Source organism: Paroedura picta, chromosome 3 (genome assembly GCF_049243985.1).
Source record: "Paroedura picta isolate Pp20150507F chromosome 3, Ppicta_v3.0, whole genome shotgun sequence".
Lineage (NCBI taxonomy): Eukaryota > Metazoa > Chordata > Lepidosauria > Squamata > Gekkonidae > Paroedura > Paroedura picta.
Genome location: NC_135371.1, coordinates 145,802,211 through 145,817,117, shown reverse-complemented (window position 1 = coordinate 145,817,117; position 14,907 = coordinate 145,802,211). Strand labels below are relative to the sequence as shown.

General features: G+C 40.1%; 1 protein-coding gene across 10 annotated transcripts in view; it reads right to left on the bottom strand.

Annotated features, from left to right (window-relative positions):
- Nucleotides 1-149: 149 nt before the first annotated feature.
- The window catches only part of BPTF (bromodomain PHD finger transcription factor), an 85,692-nt gene continuing 70,934 nt past the window's right edge, over nucleotides 150-14,907 (bottom strand). For 7 of the 10 annotated variants that reach the window (XM_077328404.1, XM_077328405.1, XM_077328409.1 and 4 more), the window contains 6 exons: nucleotides 14,216-14,568; nucleotides 7,597-7,770; nucleotides 6,649-6,841; nucleotides 4,932-5,016; nucleotides 2,896-3,082; nucleotides 150-1,315 (listed from right to left, as the gene is read on the bottom strand). In XM_077328404.1, coding sequence (XP_077184519.1) covers nucleotides 1,279-1,315; nucleotides 2,896-3,082; nucleotides 4,932-5,016; nucleotides 6,649-6,841; nucleotides 7,597-7,770; nucleotides 14,216-14,568 — 1,029 coding nt within the window. In that variant the 3' untranslated portion in view covers nucleotides 150-1,278. The remainder of the gene's footprint in view (nucleotides 1,316-2,895; nucleotides 3,083-4,931; nucleotides 5,017-6,648; nucleotides 6,842-7,596; nucleotides 7,771-14,215; nucleotides 14,569-14,907) is intronic. The other 3 variants (XM_077328410.1, XM_077328413.1, XM_077328406.1) reach the window with 2 other exon arrangements.

Genomic DNA, 14,907 nt, shown 5'->3' with positions numbered 1-14,907 from the left:
ACTGCTGCTGGATTATGATGTACCCATTACTGTCATCAGCAGTGCAAACAACTGGTCACAGAGCAGTAAAAAACACCCCCCCCCAAAAGCCCATTTTACCTCATTGGTTTATTTTTATATATCTTTCCCAGTACAGAAGACACCAAATAAAACACATTGCTTCTTTATTCTTCATTTAGCAATGGGCAATGAAAGTTCTTGCACAATTTCTTTTATCATCAATGCAAAAGTTGTGGTATCACTGTAGACGTTTGTAGGTAATTAAAAATAAGTAAAATCACACGTGGAGCTTGTCTGTACCTCCCCACTTTTCCTTCCTTCCTATCTCTGGCTACTTACACTTCAGAACAATTAACAAAAATCTCACAAACATGTCAGCGAACATTCAAAAGACACCTACATGTGTGGAGAGACCAACGATCTCCATTTATTTTGTTTCAATATACATCCATATTTTGAATTTTTAATACAAAAAGAAGAAATTAGAATCTGACAAATGTTTACAAACAAGATACCTTCAAATAGATTTTACTCATATCAGTCTGGTGCAGAGCAAATGACAACTTGTACTGTTATATTCAAGACAAAAATGTCTGTAGTCCATGACCACTTCAGCCCAACTTTTATGCAAGCTTAATTGTTTTCATCTACCATGAATGATAAACTCATTGTTGATTCCCAGTTTGTTTGTGCACATGTGTACATAGCAGCTCCTTTCATAGAAAGAAAAGACATCTAGAGGTCATCTTGTACTTTTACCTACAGGAATCATGGTAAGATACAGAATGGGTTACATATAACCAGGGCTAGGGAGGTTTATAAGAAAAAAAATCAGCTGACAAATGAGGGCAGCAATTTAAAAAAAGGATATTTTTGTAATAATAAATAAATACAGTCAAAAGTTCTCTGGGTGGACTTTAAATCAGCTTCTTCACTGAAGAACGGACATGGCATTTCCATGGAGTTAGAACTTGACCCCATTCTACTGTATCTTCTTGTTCTTGCTTTTCTCTCTCTTGTCCTTCAACAAAATGTTCTCCTGGTTCTGCGACAGCAGCATAATTTGACCTCGACAAGAAACACGATGTTGCTGATTTTCATTCTTTTGTCCTTTGGACAAAAATCAGCCAAGAATATAATCTGATGTGACTGATAAAAAATGCAGCTTACATCAAGATGCTGTCAGGACAACCTGACTAATAATCTCTGGCTTCTCATGTAAAAACAAATTCAGACAACCAGATTCTTGTTGTTTATGTTAGGGGAACACGTGAAACTTTAAGAAGCTGTAGACTGCAGTTTGTTGTTATGAGACCTGCAGAATGCAGAAAAAGGGGACAATTAAGCACCCTTCACTTCAGAGACCTCTTCTGCTCAAAGCAGACGCCAGAGGCCAAGTCACCCATCTGAGAAGACCGCCTTGTTGCCGTTCCACCTTTGTAGACAGGCACAGAAAGAACCTCTTTTGCTATACAGCCACCTTTGATTCTGTACAATAATAAGATGTTCAACTGGAGTATCCCCAAACCCAGAAATGTCACATAATACTACTGAGAAAGAGGTACATATAATATGTGGCCAATTTATACAGCTTTGAGAAGTTTAGAAATAAATGTGCACTTATTTGTAAGAAGGCAAAAGTAAAACAACATTTGTGTTAGAATTTGACAAATTCTATTTTGTAGGTTAATGGCGTTTATTATAGGTAAAGGTAAAGGTATCCCCTGTGCAAGCACCGAGTCATGTCTGACCCTTGGGGTGACGCCCTCTAGCGTTTTCATGGCAGACTCAATACGGGGTGGTTTGCCAGTGCCTTCCCCAGTCATTACCGTTTACCCCCCAGCAAGCTGGGTACTCATTTTACCGACCTCGGAAGGATGGAAGGCTGAGTCAACCTTGAGCAGGCGTTTATTATAAAAATGAAATAATGTTTTTTTTTTACAAAGCTTCTATGAATATTATTGAACTTAAATGGATAAAGTATGCCTCTTATTTTCTATCATGGTTACTAGCAAAAATGATTGCCTCCTCATAAACCGTATTTTACAGCTCAACAGTAAATGTAGATTTAAAAAAGCAGTAATTGACATTGTACAGTGAAAAATTATTAATTAATTATTATAATATTATAATATTTATTATTTATTTATAATTATATTTGTATACTGCTGCTCATGAATATCTTGTGGCAGTTCATAGATAAAAACACAGTAAAATCCCCTAATGGTACCCTTAAAAAATATAACAGTATGAGCATATAACAATGTAAACAAGATGGTGAACAATAATAATATATCAACCTTCCCCTCCGTTCAGCATATGGGTCAATAACTCCCCCTCACTATCTCACTGGGAGCAAGGATCTTAGCTAGTCTCTGTTGGAGATCCTCAGATGGTGACTCCAGGACGCTGCCATGGCCTTAATCGTATGCCTGGCGGAAAAGGTCCGTCTTGCAGGCCCTGCAGAAAGCTGACAATTCCGAAAGGGCCCTTAGGCAGCGGTCCGGAACCTTTTTTCCGTTGCGGACCGCTACCAAGGGGTGGGGGATGGTGACCTGGGGCCCCGCGCATGCGCGGCAGCCCCTTTGCAAGTGCGTACGCGTGGACCTGTTGCGCATGCGTGTTTGCACCCAGCGAGGCCGCAAATGCGTGGCGCATGCGCGGGCCTGTCCCGCATGCGTGTTTGCACTCCCGGTGGGGTGTGAACAAAAGTGTCTTCACAAGGATACCTTTGATAAGTACAGCCAGTCAGAAATTATATCATTTATTTAGTTCCTCTAAAGATCCAGCTTAGGGGCAAAGGATCTGAGAGAATACAGACTTTAAAACTAGGAACTTAAAACAAATTTCATGCCATGTTATAACAAAAATGTATTAGGAAGAAAGATAGCTCACCTGCTTGCTTTGAATCCTTTTAGTTTCTGTACAAAGAAGGATTCAAGAACCTCTGCACACTGATAAAAAGGAGAGTCACTTGGATTGTAGTAACGACAGTTATCAAATATTTTGGTCATGTCAGCCACGAATTCTGTCACTTTTTTGTAGTAACGGTTTAGTATTCTTTCCTCCATGGTAGAAAGGTCTTCAAAATAAGGAAAGATTAATCAAAACTAAAATGTCAGTAACCTATACAATTCTCATATCCTAAAAAACATGCAGGAAAAGAAAAGAGCTGATTTTTGGTACCCCACTTTTACTACCCATCTCAAAGTGACTTTCAATCACCTACCCTTCATCTCCCCACAAAAGACACCCTCCTATGAGGTAGGTGAGTCTGAGAAGGCTCTCAGAAAACTATGGCTGGTCACAGTTGCTGACTGTATGTGGAGGATTGGGGAATCAACCTGGTTCTTAGATGCCACTGCTCTTAACCGCTACACCAAACTGGCTCTTGTGAAACATCCACTTGACTAAAATTTCATTAACAATTGCTTTATGGTGTTACGTAATATGGCAGGATGAGAAGCCAAATGCAGTAAGAGAACAGGACTATGTAGTAAGTATGTTCGCTCAATTAAATTATTAAAATATTTATATCCTGCTTTTCCATGTGGCTGAGAGCAGTTTACAAATCACAATCTAAAGCATAAAGAATGAAATAAATCCCCAATCTGCCCTCTCCCCTCTTTGCAACTGATAAGCACAATTATGAACATTCTGCATGTGTCTGTGTTTCTTATTAGGATGCTATGATTCCTTTATGGAAAATTTAATGAGCTCACTTGCATTCCAAATAGACTATTTGAAGTAGACATTCTTAAAATCCTGCCTTTGTTTCTCTTTCTTAAATTACTCCAAGAAAGCAGTACATACAAACATGCTTAATTTGTAGCTCATTTGGCATATTGGGCTTGCTTGTTATTTCATTTCATAACCTTGTTAAGCCATGTCAATTAGTTGTCACTGATTTGCACATACAGCCACACAGAGAACAATGTACGACAAAGGATCTAGTTTTGTAACTGGCGTAGTAAGCACAAAGATGTGAAAGCAAAAAGCAGCTGAAAGGAAATATAAGGTGTTGTAAGAATGGGGAAGGGGGGAAGAGAACTCATTCACAATTTTGCCTCTTAATTACAGGAGAATAGATCAGTTTCTCAAACCTATACAGCCTCCCTCAGCATTCATTCTGCACTCCCATTCTACTTAGACTAACAAATAAAGTCTCCCTCAGGTCCGCTGCATAAATATTTATTTATTTATTTATTTATTTAGATTTATATACCGCCCTCCCCGAAATATATTTCCATAAAAACTCAAAGTAACCTTCAGAGTGAAAACTACTGCAATCAATGTATCTACATGGAATAAGCAACAACAACATAGCTTTGAAAACTCAGCAGTAATAAAACCAGATACTGGTAGGAAGGGAAGGGGAGTGGCCCCAGGTGGGCATGTACACAGCTATGATTCCCAACCATATTCTGCATAATCACGCCACTTCTTGGGTTTCTGAAGCCTGGAGAATATTTCAGGGGGTTGCCAATGGTTAAAAAGTTCAGAAAGGCTGCAGATGGCTTTTCAGACAAATAATTAATGAGACTGAAGGAGAATCCAGCAAACCCAGATGTCCAAGGAGAACTGTTTTTTTATACTTCAATTTACACCACCTGAAGGAGTTCCAAAGTGGCTTACAAACACCTTTCACATCCTCTCCCCTCAAGAGGCACCCTCTGAGATAAGTGGGGCAGGGAGAGCTCTAAGAGAACTGTGACTAGCCTAAGGCACCCAGCTGGCTGTATGTGGAGAAGTGGGGAAACAAAGCCAGTTGTCCAGATTAGAGTCTGCTGCTCTTAACCAATAAACCAGGGGTGGCCAAACCATGGCTCTTCAGACGTCCATGGACTACGATTCCCATGAGCTCCATGGACATCTGGAGAGCCACGGTTTGGCCACCTAAACCATGCTGTTCTTTACCACTACACACTTACCCATAGGTTCTTTGATAACACCGTAATAATCTGGAGCATCATTGGGATCTACTGGTTCTAGAAATGGCCATGCCATCTTGTGAGCCTGTTGGAAAAGGTGGCAAAACACATTATTTCACTCACTGAATCAAACCCTTTCACTCTTAAGCCTAAAATATGTGAGCTGCATCATAACAGAATGGGGCAGAAGTAGAAATGCAAAGTCCTGGAAAATAATGGAAACAACATTATTTTTTCCTGAGGGTTTTTAAAAGTTTTCCAATGGAAAAATGGGAAATTCAGTAGACTGCTGAATAAAACTCTTATAGAGATTTTTTTTTCTTTTTTGGAATTAGTGAAATGCCTTTTAATACAAGGTTATATTTACTCAGATGGTGTAGTATGAAGATTTTCATTTATGACAGTCTACAGCATTAGATAACGAGCCTCTTGTGGCGCAGGGTGGTAAGGCAGCTGACATGCTGTCTGAAGCTCTGCCCATGAGGCTGGGAGTTCGATCCCAGCAGCCGGCTCAAGGTTGACTCAGCCTTCCATCCTTCCAAGGTCGGTAAAATGAGTACCCAGCTTGCTGGGGGGTAAACGGTAATGACTGGGGAAGGGAATGGCAAACCACCCTATATTGAGTCTGCCCAGAAAACGCTAGAGAGCGTCACCCCAAGGGTCAGACATGACTCGGTGCTTGCATAGGGGGTACCTTTACCTTACAGCATTAGATAATGCTAATTTCTGTACAGGGTTGCAGTGTTAGTCACAGCAAAATGAGAGTCCAACCAAAGGCACCTTAAGGACTAACAACATTTTTCAAACAGAAACGTTTTTCAGCTCACTGACTTCTGTTTGTTACCATCTTCCTGCTCCTGTCTTTCTCTTGCATATAACTTCAAGTATAGATGACTGCTATGGATATCCACTTCATTAATCCTTTGGCTTCTAATGTGTAATGTTTAAGTTAGTGTTTCAGGTGCCTCTGGACTTGTCCTTGTGGACATATACAAGGTATTTTCAAACACGTATTTATTGGTTAAATAGGATTAATGCTGTCTACAAGTAATATGAGTAGTTTCAGTACTATAAAGTTTAACTTAGAATCAAAATATGCTGCCAGCCCCAACATGACTATATGGGACTTTGGTAATTTGTTTGCAGAAAAAAAGGGCAGCTATAATTTTCAATTTAATAAAAGTGTCAATAGTACAATTTTGTACACTTAATTATAAACGATGCCTTTTATGTTGATAAATCAGTAAATAAAATTAGCCTTGATAAGGAAATATTGCATGCATTTTCATTGTTCTGGACAGCTTTGGGAAGAAGTCTGTTCTGATTCCAGAAGGAGGTAATTGTCAGCATCTTTTAGGCATGCCTTTCATCTTCAAAAACGGAATTAGATTCTATCACCATTAACATCTAGTACGGGGGAAATGTACTGGGCCGCAAAAGCCTTGGTACCGGGCCGCCAGTGGCCGCGCCTGCCTCCCCTCCCCCGCAGCAAGAAGCTTGCCGGGCCGCAAACAAAGCGGTCGCCAAAGCGGCCACTTTGCTTGTGGCCCAGTGAGCTTCTCGCTGTGGGGGGGAGAGGCAGGTGCGGCCGCTGGCACGCCCGCAGGCGCAAATGCACATGTGCCCTCTCCCTCCACCCCCGCAGGTGGTCCCCAGCCTTAAAAAGGTTGGGGGCCGCTGATCTAGCACAAGTCCATTTAAGTGTGCTTATCCTTACCTGTAATGAACGTAGGACTCTCTTCAGCCCCTCATAATCTTTATCTGTCAAGGGACTGAGTACAGTCATGGCATCCTCAGTCGACTGACACTGTGGACAGACATACTCATCAATGAGATCTGCCTCACTTTGCAAAATACCAACGCAGCGCCCGTGATACCAGTTCTGACATCGGTCACAGCCAATGTAAAATCTGTAAGATTCCAAAGAAAGCTGTTTAACATCTTTTCTTCTGCATGAAAGTCTCCCATTCCGTTTATAGAATAACTGCACTACATTTACATGTTACTTAAATTTTATACATGCAAACTAAGATATCCATTTATTAACAAAAAGTAAACAGTATTGTGAAGGAAAATTGCCAGTATCACCATTCTCAACAATAATTAATTTCAAGCAAATTAATTCTCTTCAGCCACAAGCAATTCTGAAGCTAAAAGGAACAAGCAGAGTTAAAAAAGCAAACATTTTGCAATTAGAATTACCATCACAGGTTTCTTTTCTATTCTGTTTAACTGTTTTTCATACATTTGCAAAAATATGGAATAAAGAGCCCTGCAATATTTATGAAAGAAAGTACACATAACAGACTTCTCAATACTACCCAGATATCTTATTATAATCACACTGCTGTCAAAAAGAAACATAATGCTGAATGTTATTAATTAGGAGCTCTAGCCACTGATGGTATTTTGTCAGAACCTTGTTGCAACAGGTCAGTGAATTAGCCTTATTTAAATATCATGACATTTTATTAACAATAATAATAAAGCCTCCTTTTCCATGTGTATCAAACATACATGATTCAGAGCAACATTTCAGAGATTACTTTCTTTTTAAAAGTCATATCACTAGATATAATGTGGAACAATATTTTTTTGTTTAAGAAACAAACTCAGAGCAGTTTGCTACCTAAATATTCAATAAGAGGTTCTTGTCAGAACTCACTGTGACTCATCATAAGGTGTTCTGCAGATACAGTACAATTCCTCACTGCTGCCCTCTTGTGCCCGTTTACAATCATTACAGATGTACACATCCATTTTCTTAGCCTCCTTTTCTGTGATGCCAACACATTCTCCATGATACCAGTTAGTACAAAGATCACAGCCAATATAGAACCTAAAAGTATTCACAATGAAAATGACAATGTAATTGTCATTTCAAATGGCATGGTACTTGCTAACCTCTTCTCTGAAATTATCTGACTAATTTCCCACCCTTTCTACACTTCTAAAGCTACTGTCTGATACTGATGTAGTGCACATAGTTCTTTGGTGCCTATTTTGTAGATAGCTGGGTTAAAAAGGGGTCAATCAATATGCACTTAACTCTGAAAAATACAAATGTCTCCACTGTGAATGCACAAAGACAAGGCCAAAGAAAAAGATCTACATTTTCAAAACTGTAGCTGACAAACCACTTGAATACAGTGGCCGCTCTGAAGATTTGAAAACGCAGATTTCAGTTTTAAAAACAAACAAAGCGCACACACAACTATAAATTACAGGAGCATGCATACCAGCCATGTGTAAAATACATATTGGTATAACATGACATGAAGGAAAATGGGGCGTGGATGTAAACTGTAAATTTCTGCCTGAAAACAATGGAATATGACACCTTAATCTGAAAAACGTAAACAAATGCTTTTAGAATATCTGTTCTGACCACACTATGTGACAGGTCACAAAGTTTAAAGAAAAACTACAATTCCAACAATAACCTCACAAGACCATAAGCTTTCAAATCTATCAAAACTGCGAGTTAGATCCTAGGAATATCTGCTGGCACGAGACTAATTCATGGGATAGTTAGGGTTAGATTTATATCAATTCCCTTCTTCCTCTATAGCAGCCTCTCTCAACTTTTTTACCATTGAGAAACCCCTGAAACCTTCTTCAGGCTTTGAGAAACACCAGAAGTGGTGTGATCGTGCAAAATATGGTTGGGAAGGAGACCTGTGTACACACCTACCTAGGGCCCCAACCTTTCCCGCCCCCCTCCAGGCCCATCACTGGCCATTTTCAGGAGGGGGGGGGGAATCACATGTAATGCCACATATGGTCATATCACCTGATAAATATTTAACAGATATTTTAAAAATATATTAAAAATTAATTAACACCCACCTATTCGGGAAACCATTCCAACACTACGAGGAAACCCTAGGGTTTCATGAAACCCTGGTTGAGAAAGCTTGCTTTACAGCTTGCACCTAGTGGTGTTTCTGAGAGCGCCCTGAACATCAGGGGCAGCATTCTGAAGGCATGGGAGATATTACGGGATGAGAGAAAGTTCTAGTTCACAAGCTCTAGTCCATCCATGCATCACAGGACCCACTTTTATGACCATCAGAATTATGGTGAAAGAGAGATGAGCCCAGCTGATGGATTACGTTCTAGATGATCAATTACATTCCATTTTTATTAATCTATATATTTGTAGTGATTGATTCCGACCTCACTTCTACACAATTTCCATTCTTTTTGTAAAAATTTGGCTTTGTTAGTCCCAGAACATATGTCTTACTATGATTTCTATCAAGTATTACTAGATTTTTTTGAGTACTGATGAATGCTTCTTCTGCTACAAGTTATTCAGATTATTCCTTTTTTTCTGCTCTTCTTCCACTGTAGTCCCAAAGTACCTTCATCTACCTTTGCCACAGGAAGGCCTGCAACAGCAAAGGGTAGTTTCATGTTATATTAATAAACCTGGAGACTGAGCCTTAGCTCACACTAGGAGTATGCAAGTCGTTTTAATTCGATATTTTTTTGTTTGAGTCTATTGGACCTGAACATTTTTTTGGTATTCCCAAAGAATTCCACACCCCAATACCAGTATGGTATTTCAATCCAGGTTTTTTTTTCAGAAACTCCAAATTTTTGGGTTCTATAGACCAAAGAAGATAAAATATCAGATTAAAAAAAAAAAAGCCAGGCCGATCCTTGGGCTGGCTTGGCTTCTCCAGCAGTCTGGTTTAAACAGTGCTGCAGAAGCCAGTTCCAGCACCTGTGTGCTGCAGGGAAATTGCTCTCCAAGAGATTCAGATCCTGCCTGGGGCAGCTTTTTCCTGCAGTGTCATTTAAAATAGGCCACAAGAGAAGCCACCTCCTAGATCTGTGTTATGGAAAATTGCTCTTCTACAGTTCCTGGCTGGGACAGCTTCTCCTGCAGCCTGGTTTTAAACACCAAGGTGAGCCAGTGGGAACAGTCTGCTCGCCCTGGTACAGCTGATCTCGATCCTTGGGCTGTCTTCTGCAGCTCTTTAAACTTTAAAGGGACTGCAATAGAAGCCTGACAAACAATTGAAAGGTGAGTGCAATTTGTTCCTGCCTCTTTTCTGTTTGGAGATCTACTCATAATTCCTGATTTTTCCTGATTCCCTGGGAAATCCTGGATACATTTAAGATGCTGACATATCCCCGAAAAATACTGGGGTATATTTTTGGTTCAGGTAGAAATGAACATACAACCCTACCTCATAAACTTTCCCCTTCTTCCTCTTTTCATATTTAAATATACTTGAAACACTTCTATGGCAAGTTGTATATTGATAAAAGGTAAAGGTACCCCCTTGGGGTGATGCCCTCCAGCGTTTTCTTGGCAGACTCAATATGGGGTGGTTTGCCAGTGCCTTCCCCAGTCATTACTATTTACCCCCCAGCAAGCTGGGTACTCATTTAACCGATCACGGAAGGATGGAAGGCTGAGTCAACCTTGAGCCGGCTGCTGGGATCAAACTCCCAGCCTCATGGTCAGAGCTTCAGACAATATCGGCTGCCTTACCACCCTGCACCACAAGAGGCTCTTGTGTATTGATATTACCTCCAAATCACAAACTGTATCTTATTTCCTGCCTTTCAAGCAGGGATTAAACCATGGTTTGGAAGACAAAGCCTTCTTCTTATCCCTGAGCCAAGCCAGTAACTGCTATGAAAATACAATTTGGTTTGATTGATTTGCCTGCCTTACAGTCCATCAAAATTTAAGTACCAAGAACACTACTGTGATTCTTATAGACTTGTCCTGCATGCCAGAGTCCTAGGTGATCCTCTCAGAGTTTTACACAGAGCATGGTCCTAAATAATAACATTTCTAGAATGTTAACATGCCTCTATCTCATGAAACTAAAAACATTAAACCAACAAGAGATATTAACATAACAAATATAATGTGAGGGATCCCGTGTCAAATTCCTACCTGTGCTAGAGCGCTTGTGCAAGAAAGATGCCATTAGCTATTTGCACTCAATTAATCTTACTGCTTTAACTTGGATAATTCAGCCTACCCTGATCTCATTAATTCCAGGGTAGGCTTACTGGTTGGGAGACCATACAAGAAATCCAGGGCTGTCACGCAGTGGCAGGCAATGGCATGCCACATCTAAATAGCTCTTGCCTTAAAGTCCTAGAGGGCTGCCATAAGTTGGCCACGATTTGATAGCATTTTCTTTCACCAATCTTATTGCACCCCCCTTACATTTCCACTTGTGCAAGATCTTGTGCCACTAATTTCTGGGTGCTATACTATATTGGGGATGTTGTAAATTTCACCACAAACATATTCAACAGTTTAATGTACTATATTCAAACGTATTGATCGGACACCATTTACTCAATTCATACTGAACAGCCATGAACGCTGTTCAAACTGGTTTGATTTTTTCACAATGAATTAGCAGCCATTAGCCTCTTGGAGGGGTGGATTAATAGTCCACACTAGGGGTGGATTTCTAATCCTTCCACACACATACTATCTTTTCTGTGTCTGGGGAAGGCTGAAATGTGGCAAAGTTAGAGATCAGAGGGTTTAGATCTATTTCAGGTCTATTTCAACTTTCCCCAAACATGGTAAATGGGGGTGAGGGGAGAAATTAGAATCCCAGTCTTAGTGAGCACAAAGCACTGAGTCCAAGAGGATCCACAGTTCAGATTGATGTTTTTGTGCCACTTCAGTAATGCAAAGCAATTCATTTTTTCCTTTTGGTGCTGCTGATAGACCAAAGCTTAATATGACCTTATACTCTGTCCAAGAGACAAGTATTTGCTTATATGAAATTTGTCTGAAACACTAATAATTTGTCTCTTGACAAAGCCAGCAGGCGAAACGCATTGAGACTTATATGAAGTAAGAATTTAAAAACATCTGAAACTGAAGAGAAACAACTCTATTTGGATTTATTATTGCCATATTAGTGTCCCAGTGCATCTGTACTATTTCATATTTGTTTCTTCACTGGAACCTACCCCTCCCAGTTCATTCATTTTTGCTGATAGACCAAGGCATGAGCTGAAATACAATGACTGTTTTGTTTCAGAGTAAATAAATTATGGATCCATGAGGATTCCTTTAAAAATTGACTAGTGGTTGGGGGTGATGGTGGATTAAAAGCCCCTTCCTAGCTGAGTTTCTAATCCACCCCCACCTCCAAAACTGAAGTACAGCAAAGTTAGAGATCTGAAGCATCTGTCTGTCACGCATTCACCGACCCATTATGCACGGCAGTGAAGCAGCATACCCTTTTGTGTACTGAAGGGGGAAGATTTCTCCCGCCGGACATGGGCTACCCTGGATTTCGGCATGTACACACGTCAGCCGGGAAAGGTTCCAATGCATTTCTCCGTTGTGGCGGGGTGGGGTTACTTCCATGAGGGTGGGATTGCATGTCAACGAAATCCCACCTATGTAGAAGATTTAAAAAACACCCTGTTTGGCTTTGCGACACCATGAAACCAAATGGGGTATTTTCTGTCCCTGCTGGAACTCTGCAGGCGGGGGGGGGGGGGGGGAGACAGGTCCTGGAAGGCCTGGCTCTTCCTTGTACGAATGGGCATGGCCTGGCATGGCTGCTAATGGCAGCCATGGCTAAAAAGGGAAGCAAAAAAATCAGCATTCTCTTTCCTATGGGGGCATCGGAGGCCCTAAAGCAGGTCAGGGTCCAGCCAGTGTTAATGTTATGCGCAAGTGTGAATTTACCCTTCTACCATGTGAGCGTGAGTTTGGTGTCCACCCCCCAGTGCATATTCCATCACAATGTAAGAACATAATTTGAACATTATCTTATCTGAGAGTACAGAGCTGAAGAATAAATACCCTTATCTCTTTTATCACTATATTTAAAATATGTATATATTAAGATAATCTATTCAGTCATAGGCAAGTCCATTTAAAACAAATGGAATATGTACAGAGAAAGAGTCTAGTGGACGAGGCCAATGTTATTGTCTTTCATTCCAAGTGGTAATATTAATTTCAAATCTATTACTTAAGCTGCATAGTTTTTCCTATGTTTTATTTTGTGCTGGTGAAGTTAGACTGAATCACAATGCTAGGACCTAACTTCTCACTTCAGTAAAAAGCTTGCTTGTTCATTCCGCTGTAACACAGCTGTCATCATTTAATTCCCACACTTACTAATATCCATGGAAAAAATCCTGCTGTAAGCCAGCGAACGCTGGCAGTGGCTCATGGGAACTGTAGTCCATGGACATCTGGAGGCCCGCAGTTTGACTACCCCTGTTCTAAACAGTGTTCAATGTTAGACCAACCAAAGAGGCTGCAGAACAGTTATATACAACAGAAATGAGTGTCCATTGTTTAAAATAGTTTAAGAAATGGCAGAGTAAATACAGGTATCTCTCATCCATAAATACGCTACAGCCACCAGCAGTTTATGATTTTCCAATTTTGGCTATAGAATGCTATAGAAATTAGTGCTTAACAGACAACTGAAGAGGCAGAAACAAACACTTCAGCTATGACCACTGTATCAAAGTGAAGTGTCAATTCTGAATTCTTACTAAAAGTAAATTTTGTGAATGAAGCGTGCTTTCACTACAAGGAATGTTCAGATAGCAACATTTAATACTTGGGTTCCCAAATCCAAGTAACTACAAGTCAAAAGCTATTTCCAACCTATCAAACAATTCTGCCAAAAAGACGAATGTTTTCTAGTTTATTGTGCAATAATGTTTATTTTTATGAGACTAAAATCTTTTTAGAGTGAACTGCAGGTTATTCAGTTTACCTTGATGTATTCAAAATATTTGGCTTTAAAAGAAAAAACCAAATAGAATACTTAAGAACATCAATTACTTACAATATGAACAAAATGTACAGTAACTAGGAATCCCTCTTGCCGATTACAGAATAAATGCTTACTTGCTAGATGGAAAAATACAACGAACATCTTTCAAGAATGTACACAGCCTAATGGAAGAAAAGACTAGCCAATAATTCCTTGTTTCGGAAGCAATGGTAAAAAGACAAAGGAAAGAATAAAAACAAAATAAAAGATGCGCAACATGAGAGAGGTCATACAATGGAAACGTGCAAATGGATAAGATGCGAATCACAAAAGGTAATAAATAGACTGGCACTGAAAAATAGAATCCTGAATATTTAAATCTTTAGAACCTTCTTAGCGATTGCATAAACCTCTGTTTTCTAGAACTTCCAACCCCACTTCTTTTAGCTCTCCGCCACTAAACTAAAGTCAGGCAACTACATTTGCTAAAGCTAAACTAAAGCATAATGTGGACTTCCCACATGTACTACTCACTTAGATTCATCATAAGGTGTCTTGCAGATGCAGTAAAGTTTTGTGTCCTTCTTGGATTCCTTTGAGGTAGTAGAAATCATTTTCTTTTTCTTAGATTTTGAAGATGAAGACTCCTTCTCCTCCTCTCGTTTTCTCTTGTGGGATGAAATGGAAGCTGTGATGGCGGTTGCGGATGCAACGCTGGCAGTGTGTGGTGCTGGACGTGGAGGAGGAGGAGGGGGAGGAGGGGGAGGGGGAGGTGGTGGTGGCGGCGGTGGCGGTGGTGGTGGAGGAGGTGCGGCAGCAGCTGCAGCCGCTGCCTGAGCCCTTTCTTTTTCTTTCTTAATTTTTGCCAGGTCTTTCTTTAGCTCTTCCTAAGAAAACCAATGCAGAAGAGTGAGCCGTTAAATCCATCTTGATTATGCCATTACATCTTGAGGAAACCCAGTTACATACAATGCCAATTTGGTTGTAATAGGATGATTTGAATTCAAATGGTGTGAACCTATTGTGTGATTCTTGTAACCTTGGAGAATTTCTAAAGGAAGTGAAAGCAGCTGATCAGCTAACCTCAAAGGAAGAGAACAAGGTCAAGATGAAATCCAAGGCATGCGGTAGTTTGATAACAGGCACAACCAACAACAAATTATTAGGGAATTAATGTATTGTAGAATCTGCACCGCTCAAAACAGATTATTAATATTAATATGCTC